The sequence below is a fragment of the Enhydra lutris genome, unplaced genomic scaffold, assembly GCF_002288905.1.
Source record: "Enhydra lutris kenyoni isolate GAN:26980312 unplaced genomic scaffold, ASM228890v2 scaffoldscaffold1, whole genome shotgun sequence".
Taxonomy (NCBI): domain Eukaryota; kingdom Metazoa; phylum Chordata; class Mammalia; order Carnivora; family Mustelidae; genus Enhydra; species Enhydra lutris.
The window spans coordinates 41,226,631-41,249,920 of record NW_019154085.1 but is presented as its reverse complement, the minus strand read 5'-3'; the positions used below and the strand labels follow the sequence as shown (position 1 = coordinate 41,249,920).

Sequence of the window (23,290 nt, the reverse complement as noted above, 5' to 3'; positions counted from 1 at the left end):
AAGCAGAATTTCCTATGTCCCAGGAGCACCTGTCTCTTCTTGCCCCTAAGGGCCTGGACTCTGCCCCAGGGCCCTCTCTACTGACGTCCCCACACTGACCTGCGTGGCCACATTTGGCAGCTTTAAGATACTTTCAGATCTGAAAAGGACACGTGGTCCCACTGAAAAAAATGCCACAGGGATTTTCATTAGAATTGCACCAAATCGGGGCGGGGGGGGGGGAGTACGGGTCCTCACGTCCAGAAACATGTTCTGTCGTGCCACCAACCCTCCAGGTGCCCCAAGATCCCCTTCGTGGATTTCTGATCAGAGGCATTTCCAGCTTCAGGTTTCCTACTAGAAAAGAGACTTCTCACAATGGTATTTCTAACTGATGACGGCAGGGCTCAAGGAACTTATTTTACAAATTTCTTAACTGGGCAAAATCATCAACCATCCATTCTAACAGCTGCTCCGTTAAAGACCATTAGCGCCACAGTGCCCAGGCTCTTCTGTGCTGGGACTGGTGGGCGCCCGCCTCACTCCTCGGCGCTCCCACATGAGGGGCACCCGCGGCAACCCAGAGCTGCTCTCCCCACAGCCCAAACAGAATCCTATGCCTGACTTTACAATTTCCTTTTTTTTTAAATGCCTATGAGGATCACATTAATTTCTAACTTTTATTATTTTTTAAAAGATTTTATTTATTTATTTGTCAGAGAGAACACAAGCAGGGGGAGCGGCAGGCATAGGGAGAAGGAGAGGGAGAGCTGAGCAGGGAGCCTGATGTGGGGCTCGATCCCAGGACCCTGAGATCATGACCTGAGCTGAAGGCAGACACTTAATCGACTGAGCCACCCAGGTGCCCCTACTTCTAACTTTTAATATGGGGATTTCATCCTGGGAGGCCAGCAGAATGAGGCTATCAATGTATGACCTTGTCTCCCCACCTTTTAAATTAAGCAAATTCCAGACATCAAACTACCCCTCACACACACACAAACACTTCAGTATGCAACCCTAAAAGACAGGAATATGATCCTAGAGCATCTACCCATAGCACCATCACCACACTGACACCAGCAAGAGCTCACGTACATCTAATAACATCAAATCTCCCCGCCTGTTCCAAAGGGCTACCCTCATGGCTGGTGTGTCTGAACCAGGTCCCTCTTGAGGGCCACAAGTGACACTCAGCTGCTGTGGCTCTCGGGCTCCCCGCTTCATCCTTCACCACAGAGAAACCAGCTGCCTGCCCAGTAAGACGGCCCGCCCCACCCCCTGCCCACGCGGATTGGATCCAGATTCCTGCCTTTAGACAGGATGCTGTCGCCAGTGATGCCACAGGCTTGCAACTGCCTCCCAACAGGTGAGGCCCGCCATCCTCTTTCTGGGGCCAGCAGCTTCTTTCACCACAGGTGAACCACCCATGGATGACCCTCCAGAAATCGAGTGCTTCCTGGGGTGGGGCGGGGGGGCGGGGTGCAAAATGGCCTTTCAGTCCCTCTGCACTTTCCACCCGGAATTTTTTTTTTTTTTAAGATTTTCTTTATTGGGGCGCCTGGGTGGCTCAGTGGGTTAAAGCCTCTGCCTTCGGCTCAGGTCATGGTCTTGGGGTCCTGGGATCGAGCCCCGCATCGGGCTCTCTGCTCAGCGGGGAGCCTGCTTCCCCCCCACCCCAACGCCTGCCTCTCTGCTTACTTGTGATCTCTGTCAAATGGATAAAATAAAACCTTTAAAAAAAAAAAAGATTTTCTTTATTTACTTGACAGAGATCATAAGTAGTCAGAGAGGCAGGCAGAGAGAGGGGGGGAAGCAGGCTCCCTGCGGAGCAGAGAGCCTGATGCGGGGCTCGATCCCAGGACCCCGGGACCATGACCTGAGCCGAAGGCAGAGGCTTTAACCCACTGAGCCACCCAGGTGCTCCCCACCTGGAATTCTTTTATAAAAAATTGCTTTCAATTTTGGGGCACCTGGGTGTCTCAGATGGTTAAGCATCTGCCTTTAGCTCAGGTCATGATCTCCAGTCCTGGGATCAAGTCCCATGTTGGGCTCCCAGGTCAGTGGGGAGTCTGCTTCTCCCTCTGCCTCTCCCACTGCTTGTGTGACTCTCTCTCTCTCTCTCTCTCTCAGATGAACGAACTAAATCTTAAAAAAAAAAAAAAGATTAAAAAAACAGTAATAAACTGTTTTTGTGGATCTACTGATAATACAGGATTTTAAAATCAGATTTGCTAGTTTTTAAAATAATGAACTATTTGAAAGTTGCCAAGATTTGCTTCTCAATATGTGACTATACTTAACACTATTTAATCTATACACTTAAAAACAGCAGACATGGCAAATTGTGTGTGTTTCTTATCACAATTTAAAACACAAATTGCGCCAACGTCCATCTTTTCCTAGCTTTGATGCTGTTTCTTATATAGGGGAATTACATATTCCTTGACATTTTTCCTTCAGAGATAATTATTTTTTCAAGTTGTCCTGTGGCTATTCTTTTTAAAATGTCTTTAGGGATGCCTGAGTGGCTCAGTCAGTTAAGCACCTGCCTTTGGCTTAGGTCATGATTCTGGAGTCCCAGGATCGAGCCCCACATCAGTCCCACATCCCTGCTCAGCAGGGAGTCTGCTTCTCCCTCTGCCCCTCACCCTGCTCATGTTTTCTCTCTCTCTCTCAAATAAATAAAATCTTTAAAAAAAAAATAATTTCCAAATAAATGTCTTTAGATTTCAATCTGTATAGTTTAAATTTTTCCTGACATTTCAATGGTTTTAGCACGATTTTTTAAATTAGCATTTCTTTGAAAATAATATACTTGATTTATCCTCTTATCTGTTGTTACATGACCTTTATCACTTCGTACTGTCCAGACCTTCCTCGATTTTATTTGCCACAGAGTGATTTAATTTCTTGTATTTTATAGTTAAACTCTGAACAACGTTGAAGTCAGGAGTGCCACCCCCCACCCATGAAGTTGAAAATCTATGTATAACTTCTGAATCCCTAAAGAGCCTTACTAATACCATAAACAGTTAACACAAATTCTCTATGTATATCATATACCATATTCTTTTAAAAAAGTAAGCTACAGGAAAGAAAATGTTAAGAAAATCCTAAGAGAAAATACATTTACAGTACAGCACTATATTAATCAGAAAAAAACCTGTATAAGGGGACCCACACAGTCCAAACTGTACTGTTCAAGAAGTCAACTGTACTTCAGAGAACTAGCTCACAAACTTGCCAACTTTGTTTTTTGCTTTCAAAGAAGTCATTGTCCTATTTTTACACTAGTAGAATGTGGCACCATGCCTCCCAAGCTTCCACTTGCTCTCTCTCCTTGCATGGGTGAAACTGCGCAGAGGTCCCAGAGGCTAGGAGCGCTGAGCTGTGAGGCAGCCAGCAGAGAAAGGTGGAGAAGGCAGGAGCCCTGGACAGCCCAGAAGGCCCCTAAGAGCACGTGTGGTTTTCCTTTCACTCTTGGGACAGCTGGCTGCAGTTTCTGGGCTGAGGTCCCATGGGATCAATGCTGGCAGTAACACTGCCCTGGCCCCACCCTGCTCTGCTCCAGCTAGCTCCAGAGGGTTTCTGGTTTTGCGACTAACCTGCCCGTGGCACCATCTGTACAACTTCCCACCTGTCACCTCGCACCGTCTCACCAGCCCACAGCTAGGAGCTCTAGAAACCAGGGCAACTACTGACATGGCTTGAAGGATCATGAGGTCAGACATCCAGGAGGGACTTGTGCTGGTTTGTTTTGGCAGTGGCTCGACATTTGATGCTACTTGTTTTGAAAATATTTTTAGGCTTAAAGCTCTGGAACCACAATTCCTGAAACAGACACTTTTAGTACTAACACCTGAAAGTCCCAAACAACCCAAGTTCACTGTGGTCATCCTGCAACCAGGCACCAGGCTGCGAGTCTCCCACTGCAGCAGCTGCTACACTGTCCATGGACTGAGGAACGTTCTAGCCCTCCGTCTGTCTTCAGAGGCAATCTGCATGCAGGAGGAATCTACCCCCCCTGGGCAGGGCATGGGAGCCCACGGCCCACACTTGACAGCTGGCATTTCTACTTTGAGTTGGTGTCTGAGGTGTCCTGTGGCCCAGCACTGTGCTGCTCAAACCACTCCTGGAAAGGAACCAACTTTAATAATTTCCATTCCATAGTGGACTGATACTTTAACGAAATACAGTAAAATAAATCACTAAAAAAATGAAACCAAGAAGGGACATCCAAAGTATAAGCCTCAATTTTTTATTATTTTCAACAGAAATAAAATGTTTCTGTTAATTGTTTAAAAGTTTCTAAACTCTTCCCTTAATTTCTATAATAACAAAGAGTTTTCCACTGTCAGTAGTGCTTATCTAAAACATGATCCAATTCTGAAACTGTCCTATGGGCAAGAGGGAAAAAAAAAACATAGTCCATCTTTACAAAGTATAAAATTCTCTCAATAGAGAAACATGATACACACACACACACACACAATTTTGTCAACTTTCTTTTGTTTGCATGCTGTGATAGTTTACTTCATTATTCATGGACGGATAGTGATGGTTCATACTATAATTTGGTTTCTGTCACTTTCATTTCAGGAAGTCTTTCCTTCACAGATTCTATGTTAATTGAAATTAAAATTGGGGGAGTCATTAAAAGAATAGAGAGCTTGCATTTCTAAAACTAGAGAGTACAAAGAGAATAGTGTGGGAGAAAGGAGACTCACCAATCAAAAAGAAGAAATTAAACAAAAAAAGTAGAACAAATACAAAGCACAAAATATGGCAAAATATACAGATAAACAGATCAGTAATCACAATGAATATAAATAGACTGAACTCCTCAGTTAAAATGCACAGTACCCAACTGGATAAAACCTCAATTTGACAACATGCTATTTATAAAGGAGATACTCCAAATAAAGCTTGAAGGTAAAAGTATGAAAATGAAAATACCAAACAAGTAAACTTAAAAAGAAATTACTATAGAATTACTGAGTGTCTTTACATAAAAACAAAACCTATATGCACCCAATAACATATCCCCAAAACACAGAAAGCAAAAATAAAACCACAAATATAAGTTGAGATCTCTACATTCATGATCAGAGTTCATGATCAGAGTAACTGATAGACCAAAAAGACAAAAATGAATCTTACAACTATAAAATTATATTTTACCAATATAAATTGATGTTTTAATCACGTATTACAATTACATTTTTATATTAAAATTTACTTCAGTTTTTTGTGTTTCCTTAAAATTGTTTTAATCTTCCTGTGTCCTAAGTTTTTACTGAGGATGGAGAGAGAAAACTGGACTCCTGTGATTGGTATACGGTTAGGTTTCCTTTTTAACACAATCTTATAATAATTTGCTTTTAAGATGGGAAGCTATATCATTTTGTTATCTTACTTGTATGCTGTTAGTTACATTTTTACTAGTCCCTTCTTTTTTCTTTCTTTTTTTTTGTTTTGTTTTGTTCTGTTTCTCTTTAAGTTCTAGTTAGTTAACATATCGTGCAACATTGGTTTCAGGAGTAGAATTTAGTGATTCATCACTTACTACATATAACACCCAGTGCTCACTACAACTAGTGCCCTCCTTCATTCCTATCACCCATCTAGCTCATTACCTGCCCACCTCCCTCCATCAACTCTCGGTTTGTTCTCTGTAGTTAAGAGTCTGTTATGGTTTGCCTACCTTTTTTTTTTTTTTTTAAGTCTCTTATTTTCTTTTATGGTGTAGATTATATGTTGTTTTTGGTTCTGAAAAACTGATTTGGAAAAACATAAATCTTTTCAATTCTACTAGAAACTACCTTTAACTTTTGTTTTTGTTTTTGTTTTTGTTTTTTAAGATTTTATTTATTTATTTGACACAGAGAGAGCAAGAGAAAGACAGCAAGCACAAGCAGGGGGGTTGGCAGGCATGGGAGAACCAGGCTTTCCACTGAGCAGGGAGCCTGATGCGGGGCTCGATCTCAGGACGCTGGGATCATAACCTGAGCCAAAGGCAGCCGCTTAACCAACCAAGCCACCCAGGAGCCCCTACCTTTAAGTTTTTAAAGATATTACTAACTTTGCATTTCCCTAATTATCAAAGTCAAGAACCCTTTTTTTTAAACCTTCCACCTTAATGTGCCTTCATTCTTCTGTCCATGTCTTCTTCCCAGCCTCCCCACCTACTGTCCACTTCACAGGCTTTTGTAACTTAATCTGGAAATCCTGAGCTATATTACTGCTATATCTATTAAATATTCTATATATTATTATTTTAGTAATTTTTTCTTAAATGAAAATTTTGTATTTACAGCTAATAATTTAACTAAGTTTGAGGAGCTCAGCCAGTCCTTTTAAACCAAAATATCCTCATACTTTAACTTACTGAGTTTTGCTGTTTCACTGGAAGGCCTCAGAGTCAGTTTTCCATGCAAGGTTGTATTTATCAACAAATGCCTGCATTTTCAGGGAAGAACAGGATAGACTATTGTAGCCTTCCTCTCTACCTCACCTTACTGCTACCAACAGGTTCTAACAAACAAAACTGGCAATAGGGGTGCCAGATGTGTAATGTCTAACAGTTCTTTCTCTTGCAAGACTATAGTACCCTACCCTAGGAAGAACTTTTCTCCTGGCCCACTTCTGTTCTACTGCTGATAAAAAAAGACAATCTGCAGTACACCTTTAACAAGATCTGCCCACAAAACTGACTATCCAACAAGCACCTCTCCTGGACTCTTCCTACCTGTTCACTGGCTGCAAAGAGGCAAGCCAGGTGCAACATGCCCAGGGTTCTATCTATCCCGGCGATAGGGAGTACGCATGCTGGAGTCTCTAAACACATGCAAAAGAAAAGTGTGACTGTCCCTGTCGACCAACTCTGTCCCTGTAGACAACAAACTCAAGAAGCTGTCATTTATCCAATGTGTCTTCACACCAGGAACAAACAGCGGGGCTAGCCTCAGCCTTCTATCTGAAGACCAGCCCTGCCATTCTGTTTCTGACGGCAGTTAAGTGCCCAGTCATCAAGGATTGTGCTCAGTACTAACTCCCAACTCCTTCCTACCTGCCAGGCTTTCCATACCTCTAACGCATTTTAATAGAGAAGTCTTGAGAAGCCTTATCAGGGGCTGCAAGATGGACACCATCTTAACCTCAAAGCTACACAGATCACAGTAATTACAGGTACTGAAGGGAGAGCCACTGTACCCAGAGGCGCTCAAGCTGAAGGCCTGTGACCCACATACCTCTTCATCACCAGGCTCCATAGACTGGCACAGCCAGGGGGTGTCTGCCAGCTTCCTGAGCTGCTGGTCCATCTCTGTGAGAGCAGCTCCAAGCCGCTCTTTCTGAGGAGGGTCCAACTGCTGCTCCAAGCAGGAAGGAAAGACAGAGCTGGTCATTAGCAGTGAGGAGCTGGGGCCACAGCAAAGCCCCCATGCAGGCACGTAGTCTGCTCCAAGGAAAGTGATGGTTCTCGGACAGTTCTTATAAGAATTCCTAAGGAAACTAAGTCAAACAGCACTGGCTAAGGGGCCAGATTCAGAACTTCCCCTTCTAAGAATAATCGGGTGATGGAACTAAAACTCTCCTTTCATAAATACTAGAAAAAATCAAGCTTGTCTGAAAACTAAAATAGCAGCACTGACACTTGACCTACTTGGGTTTACCTTGGAGTCCTATGTCAGAAAGAAGACAGGACCAGACCTGCACCAGAGTGCAGGAAGTGCTATGAGGCAGCGAAGGAGCAGCCGTCACACTCAGAAGAGCAGACTACTGTGAAATGAACAATAGAAGACATGGAAACTAGACTTTTGGGGTGGTTCTCCAGATGTGTGATCTTCAGCAAGTCACTCCACCTCCTGGACCTCCATGTACTCATCTTTTTAAACAAGAATGTTGGCTAGGCCATCCCTCGGGTCTTCCCTATTTTAGCTTCTGCAATTCAGTGAAACCCAACCTACATGCTTCCCCAGGGCTGACTCCTCAGCCAGGTTGGCAGGACCAAGTGAGGAACGGCAACAGCACAGCGTCTGAGAACAGAGTCTGCCACCCTGGTCACAGGCAGACGGCTCCACGCCTGCAGATTTCTAAGGCAGAATTCTGCGTATAGCCACAAAGGTGATTCTGTCCATAGGAGTCTAACATGCTAGAGATGATGTGGTTGAGCCATGGCCAGAGGGTTGGAGAACCAACCACATGGCCAGATCAGATGACCTCCAAGGCCCCTTCCCACACTGAGTCTAGAATTCCTAAGGCCAGGAGCTCCAGGCTGAAACCTGCTGCCGCCTGCACAGTGGGCACTAGTGCATGCCCAGTGACGGGCCAGCCCCCCAGCTTACCAGAGCCACCCTCCCGGCCAGGAGCAGTGCTGTCTCCCTGCACAGGGCTTGAATATTGTTCACCATCTCCAGGACAAAGCCGCAGTTCAGACCCTGAGAGGAACCAGAAGGACACCCATGTAGAAGGCCCACGAGCTACAGGACTCCAGAGGAGCAAAACCTGAGAAGCACAGGCACCTCTGTGGTTCTGGGCTTGCCATACACTCGGTCCATGGACTTGGAGCTGGCATTGACGGCGTGGGCAAGTTCCCGCTCCATGTCTTGATGGGACTGAGCGATCTCCCGGATACTAGAGAGAAAGAAACACAGCACTCATCAGACCAGATGAAGGGGCAGCCTATCATGTCACCTCGCTCAGACACAGGCCCGGTCCAGCCCAGAGGGCCAACACAGACACAGCCCAGCCAACAGGGAACAGAGCAGGTCTTAGAGGGGAAATGGGATACCAAACTCCAAGTTTCTCCAGAAACTCAACCAGGGAGGAAAATACCCAAAATGATACTCATACCCTGTAAAATGGCAAGCTGACAGGAAGCATGGTTTGCAGGCCTGTTGTGTGGAGACAGCTGATTGTTCCTTAGAGGGGACTTTGCCTCCCTGCTCTATAAATGAGGATGATAGGACCCTTCTCTATGAGGATGATCCTGGTTCAAAAGGCTGAGACTCCAGGACATGGCCCCAGGCAGCAGCCCCTGGCCTGAGGGACCCACACGAATAGGGGGTGGTGACAGGGTCAGACATAGCAAGAGCACCAGGGACAGAGGGAGCACACAAGTCAGGGAAGGAGGATGGGGAACCACTTGTCCTACCCTGGGGAAAACTAGGAGCAGCTGCCGGACTTAATTTTTTTTTTTTAAAGATTTTTACTTATTTATTTGTGAGAGGGAGCGAGATAGCGAGAGTGAGCACAGGCAGGCAGAATGGCAGGCAGAGACAGAGGGAGAAACAGGCTTCCCCGCCAAGCAAGGAGCCCGATGTGGGACTCAATCCCAAGACGCCGGGATCATGACCCGAGTCGAAGGCAGCGCTTAACCAACTGAGCCACCCAGGCATCCCCAAGCTGCTGGACTTTAAACAAGACAATGAGATGGCAAGTCCCCACCCGTGGGGCTGGCACAGACTCTGAGGGGACAAGAATGAGAGAGAAGAAAAGCAGAAGCCTGTTATACAGCAAGGAACTGAGAAAGAACGTAAGAAGGGAAGTCATCAAGCCGGGATACTGATCTGGTCACAGGGGCAGGGGAGGCAAGAAGTGGTGCCGGCTACTTGAGACAGAGGACACAGCACAGGACATGCTTTCAAGGGTGGGTACCCAGAAGGAGGCATGGAACCAGAAGTGAACTACAGGAATCCCAAGAGAGCTACCAACCCACAGACCAAGAGCGGGATGCCAGGGGAAAGGGCAGAAGAACCGCCCAGAAGGGCACACAGAGCCTAGAGCCCACAGGGCGGCACTGCTCCCGGCAAGGGGAGAGGAGGAGGAAGCCACAGAGCAGCACAGAGGCAAAGTCAAGGAGCACCGGGCCAGTGTGCGGCCTCAGGGGGCGACCAGGGAAGGGAAATACAGTTGAAAACCAGAACCAGACAGCAGCCGAAGAGGGTCAAGGGATCTGGCAACTGAGAGGGCACAGGTCACCAGGCTGAACGACCCTTTCAGAGCGAGGCCCAACGGCAGCCGGCACCCAGGCAGGTGGGGAGAATGGACAGTGGCAGAGGGAGACCACCATGCAGAAGGTCGTCCCCAGTGGCTCCAGGAGCCACTTCTCAAAAGCAGATTAAGATAAGGAAATGCCTTTGGGTATTGGTGGTTTTTGTTTTTTTCCTAATAACTACAGGGTTTGTTTTTTGGTAACAAACCTGCTCTCTGGGATGAAGTAGAAGAGGCAGTAACAGGACTATTCTGAAGAACCTGAGACAGTGACAACACCAGTGGATTTTAAGCTTCCAGCTACATGAACTCCGAGCAATCTCTGCAACTCAGTGAGCAGAAACGAACCAAAGCCCAGGGCCCGCAGAAACCCCAGCTGGGCCCTGATGAAGGAGGCAGACTGGCACATGTGCCCCAGAGGAGGGACGCCACGCCTGCACCCTAGCGGTGACCGTGCAGCCCCGAGGACGTCAGGGGCCCAGGGGCTCCAGCTGCAGGAGGCTGACCGCACAGAGAAGGCGAGGGCCCACCTGTGGATGAGGGCTCCCGCCGCCTGCCCAAACTGGTCCATCTGGGTGGCCTCTTCCTCGGACAGGATCTCCGGGTGCAGAGAGAACGACGGAGGGCGAGGAAGTTCACACTTCTGCTTGTCTTCCCAGGACTTAAGGGTGTTCTCAAATGCCTAGGGCACAGGACGCACCATCACACCATGCACTGCTCTCTCGAGAGGCAAGCAGGTGCCCAACAGCAAACACTGCTGGGATAGTCACTGGACAACAGCCAGAAAGGGAGAGACAGAGTTCGGTTTCACACCGAGGAGGGGAAGTAGTCCTGGAAATTACACCCCTGTTCCCTTAAACTCTGTGTCTAACAAAAGTAAATTCCTAGGACAAAACACTAGAAACTCAGGACTTCTTTGAGAAGGTGCACACGTGTGCCTGCAGGTGAGCCCTGGGACCAGTGTGTTCTCTCCGGTTTCCCACAGGCAGCCTTTCTTACCCTATCTCTGGTGAGCGTCTGTGCCCGGTTCTTGTGGATAATCCGAATGTATCCTGGAGGCTGGATCCAGGCCTCTCCGTCCACCTGCACAGGCACGCCCTCGTCCCCCAGGATGGAAATCTTCACCGTGCGACACTGAACAAACACCACAGGCGTTACTCGTGCACCGCGTGGAACCAAGGAGCTAAGAGGCTGTATCCCAGCACTGCAGGAGCCTTCCTATCCCATGTGCCCCTGCACCCAGTAGCTGATGTCTGGGGGGACACCACGCCCCCTGCCGACCACCGCTGCGGTCAGAGCATCCCCAGCCGGGGCACAGCTCATGAAGCCCCCGGGTCTGTCCCACCTCCGCCACCCCATCACCCAGCACTGCATCTGAGACCGCAGTGAGGAGACCTCAGTGGTCAGGCACAAGCACCAGGCCCAGGGTGGGACTCACGCCCAGCAAGAGCCACAGGGCCCTGTGCACATGGCAAACACTCCCAGAACAGGGTAAAGCCCTCCCAACAAGTGGTTAATGACTCACTGTTTCTCTTTTCAACAAAAAATAATGCCCAAGAGTTAAAATCATAAAATTCAAACACCCTACCCTACATGGGGGCAGAATGAGGCCAGAAGGACTAGAAAGTCAATGCGTGGGGTTTGGGTGGGCTAGGTTATCAAACTCCCCACTTCCTTATGCATAAGAGCACTGCCCTCCCTTACCCATCACCAGAAATAAGTACTAGGGGAGCCTCCTCCTATTTCCCCTCTCCAGCTGGGCCTTAGAGCAGCAGGAAGACCATGCTTTCTCCACTGCTCACTGCTTGGCCTCTGGTCCCAAACTCAGTATGTGGCTGCTGAAAGCCACAGGCTCAGGCCGAGTTCGGTCAGGCCTGTCTCATCTCATCCCACCTCAACAGATGGGGACAGAAGGTAAAGTGCACCCACAGAGAAAGCCAGAGCAGGGAGCTCAAGCAGGATTCAGTAGGCCCCAATTCTGAAAGAGTGTCATTTAACTGTCCAAATACAGCAGGTGAGGAAGGGCTCTGGGCCAGGAGGCAGGGCCGTGGGTGGTCCTGGAAAACCGTCCATTCTTCTGGGCTCTGTGCAAGGAGAGCACTGAAGCAAGAGACTGGTTCTGGCCCAGGCCCTGTCTCTCCAAACATGTCCGGGCCAGACTGCCTCCCAGGTCCCTCCCACTTGCAAGACCATGGCTGGTACCTGGGCGATTCGGTGATGCTGCAGTTTAATGACACGAGAGACGGCCATCTGCATGCTGCCAAACACAGCTACCACCTCGAGGATCTTATCATCGAACGACGGAGCTGCAAAAGTCTGCAAGGACCAGTGTTAAGAGCGGACCTCTGCTCCGAACTTCCCCACACACCCCTCTGTGCTCCCTCTCCAGGCCGCTGCTCTGGTTATAGGCAGGGTACTACCAGGGGGTGGTGTGTCCTAACTGAGAGGCAGCTGTGGGGCAAATGCATTACTGAGGGGGTTTCTAGGACCAGCTTCTGGGAATCAAATCTCTGAGTTGCCACTGACTAGCAGCGTGACCTCGAGCAAGTCACTTAACTTCTCTTGTCCTCAGCCCCATCATCTGTGAACCAGGGCTAACCCTGGTGTGTTCTTATGAGGACCGAGGTGACGCATGACCAGTGCTTTCAACAGCTACCAGAGCATCTCCAGTGTGTAGTTCACGTTCATGATTTCTGTTAGCTCTTATGTAGGAAGGAGACCACGCCCCTGGTTAGAGGCCATTAGTGCCTCCCACAGGTCTTAGCATAGTTTCCCTGGATGGCACAACCCTACATGGGCTCTAACCTGTCTGCATTCCACTCACTGCACACCGTCAAGGGACCTTCTCCGAGCCACATCCTATCCCACCAATGAGCCATCACATACACTGTTCCAGCAACTCCCTAGAACAGCCTCCCCACTCCACATCTCCCCTCACCTGACCCAGCCCACCCTGTCTTCCTTCAGGTCTCAGTGTAGATGTCCCCTCCTCTGAGAAGCCTTCCCAGACTGCCCCAAATTGGAGTCAGGCCTGGTTTCTGCATCACACCTATACCCTGACCACATCTGTCCTGTTCAGCTTCTCTTCTCATGGACAGGGGTAGCTGTCTGTCTTGTTCTCCACTGTACCCCAACTGACAGCACAGGGGAGGAGATCCATCCATACCTCTGCACCACTAACAGAGCCCCCCTAAGAGGTGGAGTACTCCATCAAGGCCTGAAGTGGTGGATGCTCCTTGAAGGAATTACCCACACCCACCTGGGGCCATGCCACCCAGGATCCCAGTACGTACATCATCTTCCTTGGTGCCCCCCCAGAAGTTAGTCCCTCCGGCATAGCTGGGAATGTTGAGGACAGCAATCCCCTGGAGGCTAGGGAGTGGGATGGGTCGCCCATCACACTGCGCAGCAGAAATGCCGGAAAAAAGAAAAAAAGACACATGGCATCAACCTGGTCCTTCCTCACTAGCAATCCTCCCTGCCCCCACCCTTACCCCCACGCCGGGCTGAGGAGGCCACGGCCACAGCTGAGCTCTCACTGAGGGACCAAAAGGGCAAAGGGAGCCCCCACCCAGGTTGGAGAAAGGCTAAGAGGAGACCAGACGGGCCTAAGCACCTGCAGCTGCAGGAGACCCTCCTGCTCACCTCTAGGAGGACCTTCTGCTCTAGGTTCTTATAGGTTCTGTGCAGCAACTCTTTGGTTCCAAGAACTCCGTACCACATCATGTTCTTGGTCCGACTCCTGCAGGTGGAAAGCAAAGAATGGACAGGATCGCAAATCTCTTTACACAGGGAGCTACAGTTGCTGCCGCGAGCTGCTGGTCACACGCCGGTCAGATGCAGCACAGACACCGCGAGGGAAGGAAGGACAGTTCCTCTTTATGTGTGAGATATGCATAAAGAAAAACATCTGTTGATGGAAAATTCTGCTGAAAAATACTCCCAAAAAAGTAACTTACAGACATTACAGAACCTCACCAAAAAAAAGAAAAAAAAAACAAACCAATAATGATTTTTTTTCTAGCTATAAAAGTATGCTTATCACAGAAAATCTGGGAAGTGCAGAAAAGCACAAAGCAGCAAATAATCTTCACAATCCCCACATCTGTATGCACTGGTGATGACAAACTTCAGTGCACTTCCCCAGTGAAGTGCTTGAGAAGTCACTTCCCCAGTCTTCTCAAGGTATTTGGCTTACAGGTGAAAGAGCCGGTCTACAGTCTCCTGACCAACTCTGTTCACTTGGCCCTGCAGCCTGTGTCTCGAGGCAGGACTGACCCCAGCGGGGCACCTTCCCACCGACGCAGGAACCCAGCCACTTCCCACTCCCCATGGTCTCTGGAACCCAGCCACTTCCCACTCCCCATGGTTGCTGGAACCCAGCCACTTCCCACTCCCGGGCTCTATAAATCACGTGGCAGTCATCCCTTTGCACACACCTCTTTGCAAACATTTCCAGTTCCTTCTCTAGGATAGACTCCTAGAAATGGAATTCCTCTTAGACCTTTTCAAAGCTCTTGCTACAAACTTAGGGAGTATCCTATCAGGGTCCCACGGTTCTAAAACTGTATGATGCATGACTCTGTTCACTTATTTTACTCTGTTAAATTATGTGCACTGTAATTCCCTTTTCAGCTATTTTTTTAACTAACTAGGACTTTTGAATGATTCAGGCTCACCACCATGAGCTGTAAAACAGAGATGTCCCTGGGGCCTCGGAGACAGTCTCCTCTACTTCACGAGCCCCAGAGCTCAAAGTTTTCCTGAATTCTTACGTTCGATTCTGTTTTCCGAGAAATCTGCAACTACACACGACTTGGGTGATCACCAGAGCAAGTCCTGAGGTGTGTCCACCTGCCCCTTTATAGCATCACCGTGAACTTACAACTGTCCGGAGACTTGGACCCTCTGACTGACTCAGTCACTCGCTTTCCCCATGTGGAATTGCCCCACCACTCAAGCCCGAGGGGTGGAAACCTCCTCCAGGCCAGCCTCCTGGACTCTGACCTGGTTCCACCCACATCTCATAAAAGCACCTCCATTTTGGACAACAAGGCACTCGGGCTTTACATACGCCTTCTGCCTTTGCACTCTGCACACCCTCTATCTCGCTGACTCCAGAAGTCACCTCACTCCCGGGAGGGAGAAGCGAGGACGATGCAAAGGGCAGGTGTGCACACATGCCACCGCCTACCTGCACTTCTCCGGGTGCTCATCACGCTTGTTGTTGAAGTCCAGGGAGATCTTCGCATCCAGGCCAATGCCAAAGTAATTGTTCATGACGCACTTCTCTGTGTAATACTCTCTGCAATGGGGGTTTCCGACCAGTGAGAACCATCCCAGGTCACTTGGCAGCCTCCCGACCTCCAAGCATTTCTCCCTGAGGGCGAAACTCAGGCCTGCTCTTCAGGAGCAGCTGTACTGACCTAGAATTCTCAGGCCACCCAACCTACCCCTTTAGAACATAGGACTTGGTGATTCTTAACCTCCTCGATGAAGTCATCATCACTACTATCCATTTTAGGACATCTCATCACCCCAGAAGCAAGCTGCCCTCCTCCTCCATCAGCCCCCAAACCCTCCCCAGCCCTGGCAAGCACAAATCTGCTGTCTCCAGGCTGTGCCTACTCTGCAAGTTCCACAGAAGTAGAAGCCACAGTGCACGGCCCTCTGCATCTGGCTCCTTTCACGGAGCATAACGTTTTCAGGGCTCAACCGTGCTCAGGGCCTCATCCCTCCCGATGGCTGGCCAGCACTCCGCTGGGGATGCGTGAGCACCAATACACACACTGGTGTGGACGCGGTCTCCCTCCTCTCATGTGTGGCCCTGGGAGTGGCACTCTGGGTCACGCGGAACCTGGGCTTTGGGGTACTGCTAGACCATTTCCCGGAGCAGCCACGTCATCTCACGCCCCCAGGAGCAGTGTGAAGCCCGCCGGTACTACAGCCATATACTCCCACAGCTTCAACTGTGGGTCTCAGAACATGCCTCAAACATCCCTATGCCCAATCAAAGCCACCTCCAAATGCGAAAACGTCTATCCCAGCACCCATGGCAACACCTCCCTTCTCTGCGTCTGCCACTGACAAGACTCAATTCACTCCAGCTTCCCAGCCTCCGTCCTCCCCCTGCAATCATCATGACTGCAGGGTCACAAAAGGGCTCCATGGACCCTCCTCTCCTTCCAGGGCAGCACAGAGCCTCCACCCGGAGAAAACAGCAAGGAGAAAAGTACATGCCTGGCACGCCTGCTGGCTGTTCCCCCACAAACTCCCCAGGGAATACCGCCTGGGGGGTCAGAACACCACCACGTTTAAGGTTCACAGGCGTTTGAAGTCTGCTTTGAGAAGCAATCACCCCATGGATGTGTTTTTATGACACATCTAATCCAAGTGCCTGACAGCTTAGTGAGAGCAAAGCTCAGGACAGAACTGTTTTCTGAGCAAAAGACCACATGACATGCTGACCAGTATTTATAGGTCCTAGGAAAAGGGAGGGATCCGATTCAGAAAAACAGCATGGGGACAAGGGAAGGAGAATGGAGAAACTGGGCACAGGGACCTGGGAAGTAGGAGGCAGCCAGGCCCCGGAAGCCACTGCAGGCAAAGGCAGAATGACAAGTCTGGGGGCCCCTGAGTCAGGCCCTGACGTGCCACCCCACATGGAGGGAGAAGAGCGGCCTATCTCTCCAGGTGAGACTCGCTCTACATGAAGAGAGCAAGAGGAAAAGACACAGACGCCTAAGCTGCCAGATGTGGCACTTCAGTGATCTCAGGCAAAGGGAACAAATGAAGAATCTAGCTTTGGAGGCCATGTGGGTACTGCTCATGGAAGGCTGGGCTCTGGCCTGAGGAAAGGTGTTGGGGAGGGTAAGGACCAGAGCAGGATGGCGGAGTGAGGGGCAGGCACACAGCAGTGTCAGGTCTGGGACGAGGCCAGCATCAGGCAGCAGGTGTCTGAACCAAGGCCGCTCTGCACACGTCTGGCTCCGTTCTCCAGAAGCCCCCGAGCCAGTGCAAAGCTTCACATTCCTGTCACCCTTCACCACACCAGACACATGTGGCCAGTAACATTCAACCCACTGCCACCAGCCACACCGCCCAGACCTTGCTATCAGCCAGCAAAAGGGAAAACCTAGAAGACCAGGTTTTCAAATACGTGTGTCTCCAGACACAAGAACCGGCCTCCATACACACAAGAACTGCCGCATCAGAGTCCTCAGTGCCTGAGCAGCAGGGCAGAGGACACGGCACCAGCCCACAGGGCAGCCCTGGAGCCTTCCTCCCTGCAATCCCAAACCCAGGACAGTATCTCCTAGATTTGGCCCCAGAACCTAGGCCCCTGCAGCACCAACAAGGGAGAGCGGGGAAAGGAAGGGTGTCAAGACAAGGCACCAATGCAGGGCCAGCTGGGGGCCTGGGGAGCAAATGAAGAACAAGGGCCAAGCCAGCTCCCAGCAGAAGCTTCTGAACCTGCTGAAACCTCAGACCCTGGGGGATGTTCAGTAACAACTGAGGCAGGACCCGTGCGGGAAGCTAGGATGAGCCAGGATAGGCTACACCCATCACAGGAAGTTTCCAACCAGACGCTTAGCTGAGGTATCACAATTTCCAAGTTTTCCTTATCAGCTAACGAAGCTGGAAAAGGATCACCTAGTCAACTGTACATGAATTCCTGCAGCCAATTCCAAATCTGTTTTCTGCACTCCAACATTCCTTTAACAACATGCTCTCCTGGTTTACCCCCATACTCACAGGTTTTCTGGTTCCGAGTTAAAGGGATCAGCATTAATTAATAAGCGACTGATGACAGAACCTCCAGGCAAGGAACCAGACATCCCAGCCCGCACATCTGTAAGGAGGAAACGGGAAGAGAGTAAGTCAGGATTCACTGAATTAAGAGAAGCTCATGTCTTCCAGACTAAGAAACACATATTCTTCAAACATTACTGCAATTAAATTATTTCTAAAGGACGTATAAACAGATCCAAATTTTGACAATTAAGTATTTCAGGTCAAAAATCACCATTATAAATCGTTATTCACAGAGCAAAAACAAACACACCAGGTGGCAAAAACCACCACCTGGAGACACGGTAAAGAAGAGTTTACAAAGACAGTTCTCATTACATGCGAGAAGCTCCCCCGAAATAATCTCTCAGTAAAAGTAACCCTAAACGTTGAATCGTACGGCAGGGAACACCCCGAGTGACCAGAACCCCCAAGGAACCTGTTCCAATTTACAAATTTTAACTCATAAACATTAAGGCAGAAATGAAGCTCTGATTTTAAACATTCTGCCAATTAACCCCTTCTGGTGACAATTATGCCTCTGATTAACCAAATATATCTTGTTAGCCTCATCTCCCATGGACTTCTGAAATTTTCTCTCTGTTCAGTTGAGATTCACCTAGAAATTACCAAATCACTTTATGGGAGCAGATGGTGTAGCGTGCACTCTGCCGGGCCCAGGAGGCCTCAGGAAGTTGGTCAGGGGCCTCTTATTGGCAACCTCAACCCCCTGTGCTACTCCTTCCTTCTGCAGACACAGAGTATAGCCACAGTCCCTCTGGAGGGAAGATTACCTCGACCCTAACCTGGGCAAAATGAAAGCAGAGACAGAGACATACTCCCCTGGTGGCCAGTAGTGCCTCCTACAATCATGCTAGAAATGACAGGATGACTCGACTGGCTCCCCATCACACCCTACCCACTCCTCCCTTCTCACTCAGGATAACTCCTAGTCAGCCCTGAGGACCCAGCTCAAGGATCACGCCCTTGATGACATCTTCCCAAGGCCTCTGGCAGCGATTTCGGTGCTGGCTGTCCTTTATGATAAGTAAAGGGACTGTATGCGCCATGACATAACTCTGAAACCCAATCTCTGTTTCCCACAGACCTATATATAAACTCTTGAAGGACAAGGCCCTGGTCTCATAGGACAAGGACCTGGTCTCATTCATTCCCACATTCCCCACATTCATTCCCCACATTCCCACAGACTCAGCGCCAGGCAAAGCGACAGGCCTTGACCTTGCCGGAGGGCAGGTTAGTGCCCCACCTACACCGGCCCCGAGACACACGCAGCCAGCCTGCAGGGGACACTCACTCGAGAACAGGATCTTGGTGTTCAGGGCTGGCAAGCCATCCCGGTTTCCTGAATGGGGAGGAAGAGAGGCAGAACTGCCCAGTGACAAACTTCCTTTGCTTATCAGCTTCTCACATGGGGATTTGGACACTACAAAAACAGAGCAGAAAGCCATAAAACCATCCAAAATAGAACATCACTGAAACACTGGGAGAAGTCATTAGAGAAACGACCGTCATAAGGGCTGGGGGGAGTGGGAAGGTCATCAGCCCCTGGTCAGCCCCTGGTCAGCCCCTGGCAGAGTGTATAAAACAAATCAAGCGGCCCAGGAGAGAGGAGGGGAAATGGGAAGGGGCCCAAGAGGTAAGTGGGTCTGGGTGCCATCTGGAGGGTGACAGAGGCGCTGCCAAGACTGGGATGGGGAGGCCCGGCTGAGTCCAGGTCACAGTCTGGGTTGTGGGCGTCCATGCATGGGCAGTGTGGAGCTCAGAGCAGTAACAATCACTGAGTAAAAAGCTTAGGCAGACACCTCCCAGCAGGTGTACAGGCTCCGAGGGAGGGGGCTGCACATAGTGCGGAAGGCAGTATCTCTCCACAGCAACAGCCTGGGCTACAGGGCTGCTCTGGGAGGAATAAGGGTCCCCTGGCAAACACCCCACAGAGCTAGGAGGTACCCTGGCCAGAATGCCAGGCAGCCTGGCCTGGAATAACCTGCACAGGCACACAGTGTCTGGCTGGCTGCAGCCAGGGGTGCCTGCCCTGGGTTGGGACCTCTGGTGCACCAGGAGGACCCACAGGCCTAAGCCTGGGTCTGGGGTGTATGGGCAGGTTCTGAGGAAAGCACACTCCTTCCGATAGGGGTCCTGCTGGACCCTCCCCAGACAAGGGAGGTGGTGCATGGAAACAGGCTGTGAGTTCATGACTTTACAGTGCTAAGTGGCTAAAGCAATTATGAGAAGGCACCTAAAACTTCCCAACTGTGGCAGGGGCCCAACCACAGCAATGGGGTCACCAGGACTGACTGGTACCTTTGCGGAGGCTCCTGCCCTTTGCAACCCCGCAGCTCTCGGTGGGACACACTCTGTCATCTGACTTCAGGTCTTTTTTCTCCTCTGACTCAGACAGACCTAAAGCAAACCCCTCCTGTTCCTGGGTCTGGGCGTTCTGCTCATCAACAGCTGTGCAAGAAAAGAACACCTTCAGTTGAGCACGCGACAGCAGAGCACATGGACGGCGCAGGGCCGCAGAGCTCCTGCGCAACACGGGCTCCCCTCCTCGCCTCCATGAGCTCTCTTCAGACGTCCTCTCAGCTCACAGCCCAAAGCAGCCACCCTGTCCCCACTGTTCTCCCAGACCTGCAAGAAGGCCAGGCACTGGGCATCCGCGTGGCCAGGCTGGGAAAAAGGGGAGAGCCAAGAGGCTGGAAGATGTGGAGAAGGCGAGCAGAATGAGGGCACACCGGGCCTCCACCAACCGTCAGCCAGGAGCAGGGCTGGTGCAACACACAGCAGTGGGAGTGGGGAGGGCATCACAACCCATGCTTCTCATTGAAGGACAAGGAGGACAGTCTGCTGGGAAGGGTCTGGGGTGAATGGGAATGCGGTGAAATGGTTTCTGAGGGTTTCTGAGCACACCAACTGAGGACAACACAGCGCAAGGGAGCCTGGACGCAAGAAGTCCACAGGTCACCCTGCACCTGCAGTGTTCCCTTCAAAGCTTAGAAACCAAGTCTAGAAAAAGGGAGCAACCAGCTGGCACAGTCTTTAATCCAACATGGTCTGCCTACCCACTGTCCCCAGGCTCATCATGGAGAGTCAGTAGCCTGGCCACCAGGTCCCAAGTACCTGGGATACAGTGGCTGACCCAGCCTGGGACCCCTCAGAGCCCCCCACTGCTCTGACCACCTCGCACTAACCTGGCCTCCCACTCCTCGACACAGCAGTGCCCTGTGCCAGCCCCTCTCTCCAGACCTCAGCTGACAGCCTCACCCACCACCCAGGGCCAGGCCCACCTCTCCCAGGCCTCCCCCCTTGCCTTAGGGCCTCCTCAGAGCTCCTCCGCTCCAAGTGTGAGGCTCTTCTCAGAACACTCCCCACCCCAGGGGCAGCCCCACCTCCCCTTGAAGAGGCTCCCTCCACATCTGCTGCTACTGCCTGCTTCTGCCAAGCTGCACCAAGGGCCCGCAATTAGCGCAGGCCAGGCCCCTTCCAGGGACGGGTCCCCCACTCAAGGACCCGTTTACATCTTCCCCTGCTGGAGGCACCATCCTGCTCTGCCCTCTACTTTCTGCTCCCTCTGGTCCTTCCATCAGATACAAGCATGGTGAGGATAGAGAATGCTCCCCAGCATGCTCTCGGATACGTGGTGCTGCCACCACACAGGCTGCAAGTTACCTTGGGGGGTCTGGCTGTGACCTACATGGTGGATTCCTGCTTGTCACCCTGTTTGGAGGAAAACAGAGTGCCCAGTGCTTACTGAAGAAAGCTACTTCATCATTAAGAGACCCACTACCTTTTTCCGTGTGTTCTATGATCTGGCGGATGGCTTTCTTCAGACTGTTGGCTCTGAGCATGAGCTGTTCCCGAGGACGGAATATCTGCGGCCGGGAAGGGCATGCCGACCCCACCGAGCGGTCCCCTGTGGAGCCACAGCCGCTGCCCGCCCCATCTCCATCTTCCACCTCCTCCGCAATGGTGGGGGGCGGGGTGGGCAGGGAGGAAGAGGCCTGGGACTCATCATCCAGGGTCTTGAGGAGAGAGTCCAGCTTCTCTTTCAGGACAGAGCACTGGAGGAAAACAAACGGAATGGGGCGGAGTGCTTCTCTGTCCCACACCCTCCTGCCCAGGGGCACAGGGACAAACCTTCTTGGCCATGACCTCTGACTCCTCCGAGCTCTCGGTGGTCTTCTCGTAGGCCTTTCCCACCCGAGCCACGAAGTCCTTCACTGTCTCACAGAGCACTCTGTAGGAGGAAACGTGGAAAGACACTTCCAGGGCAAGTTCTGCCTGGCAACCAGGCGCCCTGCGAGGTTGACCCCTGGCTCCCCCGAGGCTGCCGGGCACTCACTTAGCTGAGGAGATCACCACCGAGTGCTGGTCGGACGTCAGGATTTTAGAAAGATGGGCCGCGACCGAGTCTTCATAGAAGAGAATTTGTTGCACCTACAGTTACCCCAAGACAGGGAGGCATGACCGGAAGCTCACAGCACACTCACCCTCATCCCCGGCTAGCCTGGGGCATCCGCTTCCTTCACGTGCCAACCTGAGATTTGCCAGTGCGGCTGAAAGATTTCAAAGCTTCCTCAAGCTGGGAACAGACAGATTTTAACAAAAAAGACCACGTGGAGCCAAAGCGCAGAGAGCTTGCGCCACTTTAGTCTGACTACACATCCCCAGTCCACGCTAGGAGTTGCAGTCTTCAATCCTGGGGACTCACGGCAGCGAGGCCAACAGGCAAGCCCCCTTAACTGAGGCTCTGTTCCCAGTGGACAACACATTTCTCTTTCTGGTCAGGACTTGGCCCTGGCCCCTCTCCTCTCAGTGTAAAGGACCCCGTCACCACTCACCTCCACCTGCTAATGGGGGTTACCATGTGACAAACCTTTGAGGCTCAAGCCCAGGGCCAGCCAGACAGTAAATATTTCAGACTTTGCAGTCTGTATTCTTCCTCAAAACGTACAAGCCATTCTTTGCTCGTCGGCCAGGTCCGAGCAGGCATGGGCAGCCTGGAGCTGGGGGGGTCATCGTTTGCTGACCGCTGCCCTAGCCCACTGTCCTTGACCCTCCCGATGGAAAGACAGCCCTTGGCAGAGCATTCTCTCCACTCAGCCAGCAGCCAGCCTGCCCAGGGGGAGGAGCACAGTGCTGCACTGGTCTGGGCAAAATCTAGGCCCTGAGGGGACCATTAAGTCCCACAAAATGAAGAGAAGAGCTGAACCCTGAACTAGCACAGGCTGACCACAAGGGCAGCAAGGCGAAGGGGGGCCTAGAGAAGGTGGGTCCTGAGAGGGAGCCTGGGGCCTAGTGGGGACGATGGCCGCACAGGAGCAGTCTTGGGAATGTACGCTGTGAGAGCAGGAAGTCCTAAGTCGTCACAAGGGACCCCAAATGCTGGAGTAACCCCAGGAAGCCCCCCAGATGACCCCAAAGCCCACAAGGTAGTCGGAATTCACTCAGCTCCGGTGCCACCTGGGGCTGAGCCCACACCTCTGCGGGTCTAACCTAGGGC

At 50.9% G+C, this 23,290-nt stretch overlaps 1 protein-coding gene across 2 annotated transcripts in view; it reads right to left on the bottom strand.

Annotated features, from left to right (window-relative positions):
* The window catches only part of LOC111145812 (diacylglycerol kinase delta), a 113,980-nt gene that overhangs the window by 5,785 nt on the left and 84,905 nt on the right, over positions 1 to 23,290 (bottom strand). Inside the window, exons 12-26 of one of the 2 annotated variants that reach the window (XM_022501098.1) lie at positions 22,130 to 22,224; positions 21,925 to 22,024; positions 21,575 to 21,848; positions 20,092 to 20,241; positions 19,085 to 19,213; positions 17,731 to 17,827; positions 15,170 to 15,280; positions 13,621 to 13,717; positions 13,269 to 13,376; positions 12,178 to 12,291; positions 10,975 to 11,109; positions 10,506 to 10,657; positions 8,505 to 8,616; positions 8,328 to 8,420; positions 7,233 to 7,352 (exon numbers count right to left, since the gene is read on the bottom strand). In XM_022501098.1, the coding sequence (XP_022356806.1) occupies positions 7,233 to 7,352; positions 8,328 to 8,420; positions 8,505 to 8,616; positions 10,506 to 10,657; positions 10,975 to 11,109; positions 12,178 to 12,291; positions 13,269 to 13,376; positions 13,621 to 13,717; positions 15,170 to 15,280; positions 17,731 to 17,827; positions 19,085 to 19,213; positions 20,092 to 20,241; positions 21,575 to 21,848; positions 21,925 to 22,024; positions 22,130 to 22,224 (1,887 nt within the window). The remainder of the gene's footprint in view (positions 1 to 7,232; positions 7,353 to 8,327; positions 8,421 to 8,504; positions 8,617 to 10,505; positions 10,658 to 10,974; positions 11,110 to 12,177; positions 12,292 to 13,268; positions 13,377 to 13,620; positions 13,718 to 15,169; positions 15,281 to 17,730; positions 17,828 to 19,084; positions 19,214 to 20,091; positions 20,242 to 21,574; positions 21,849 to 21,924; positions 22,025 to 22,129; positions 22,225 to 23,290) is intronic. The other variant, XM_022501177.1, reaches the window with a different exon arrangement.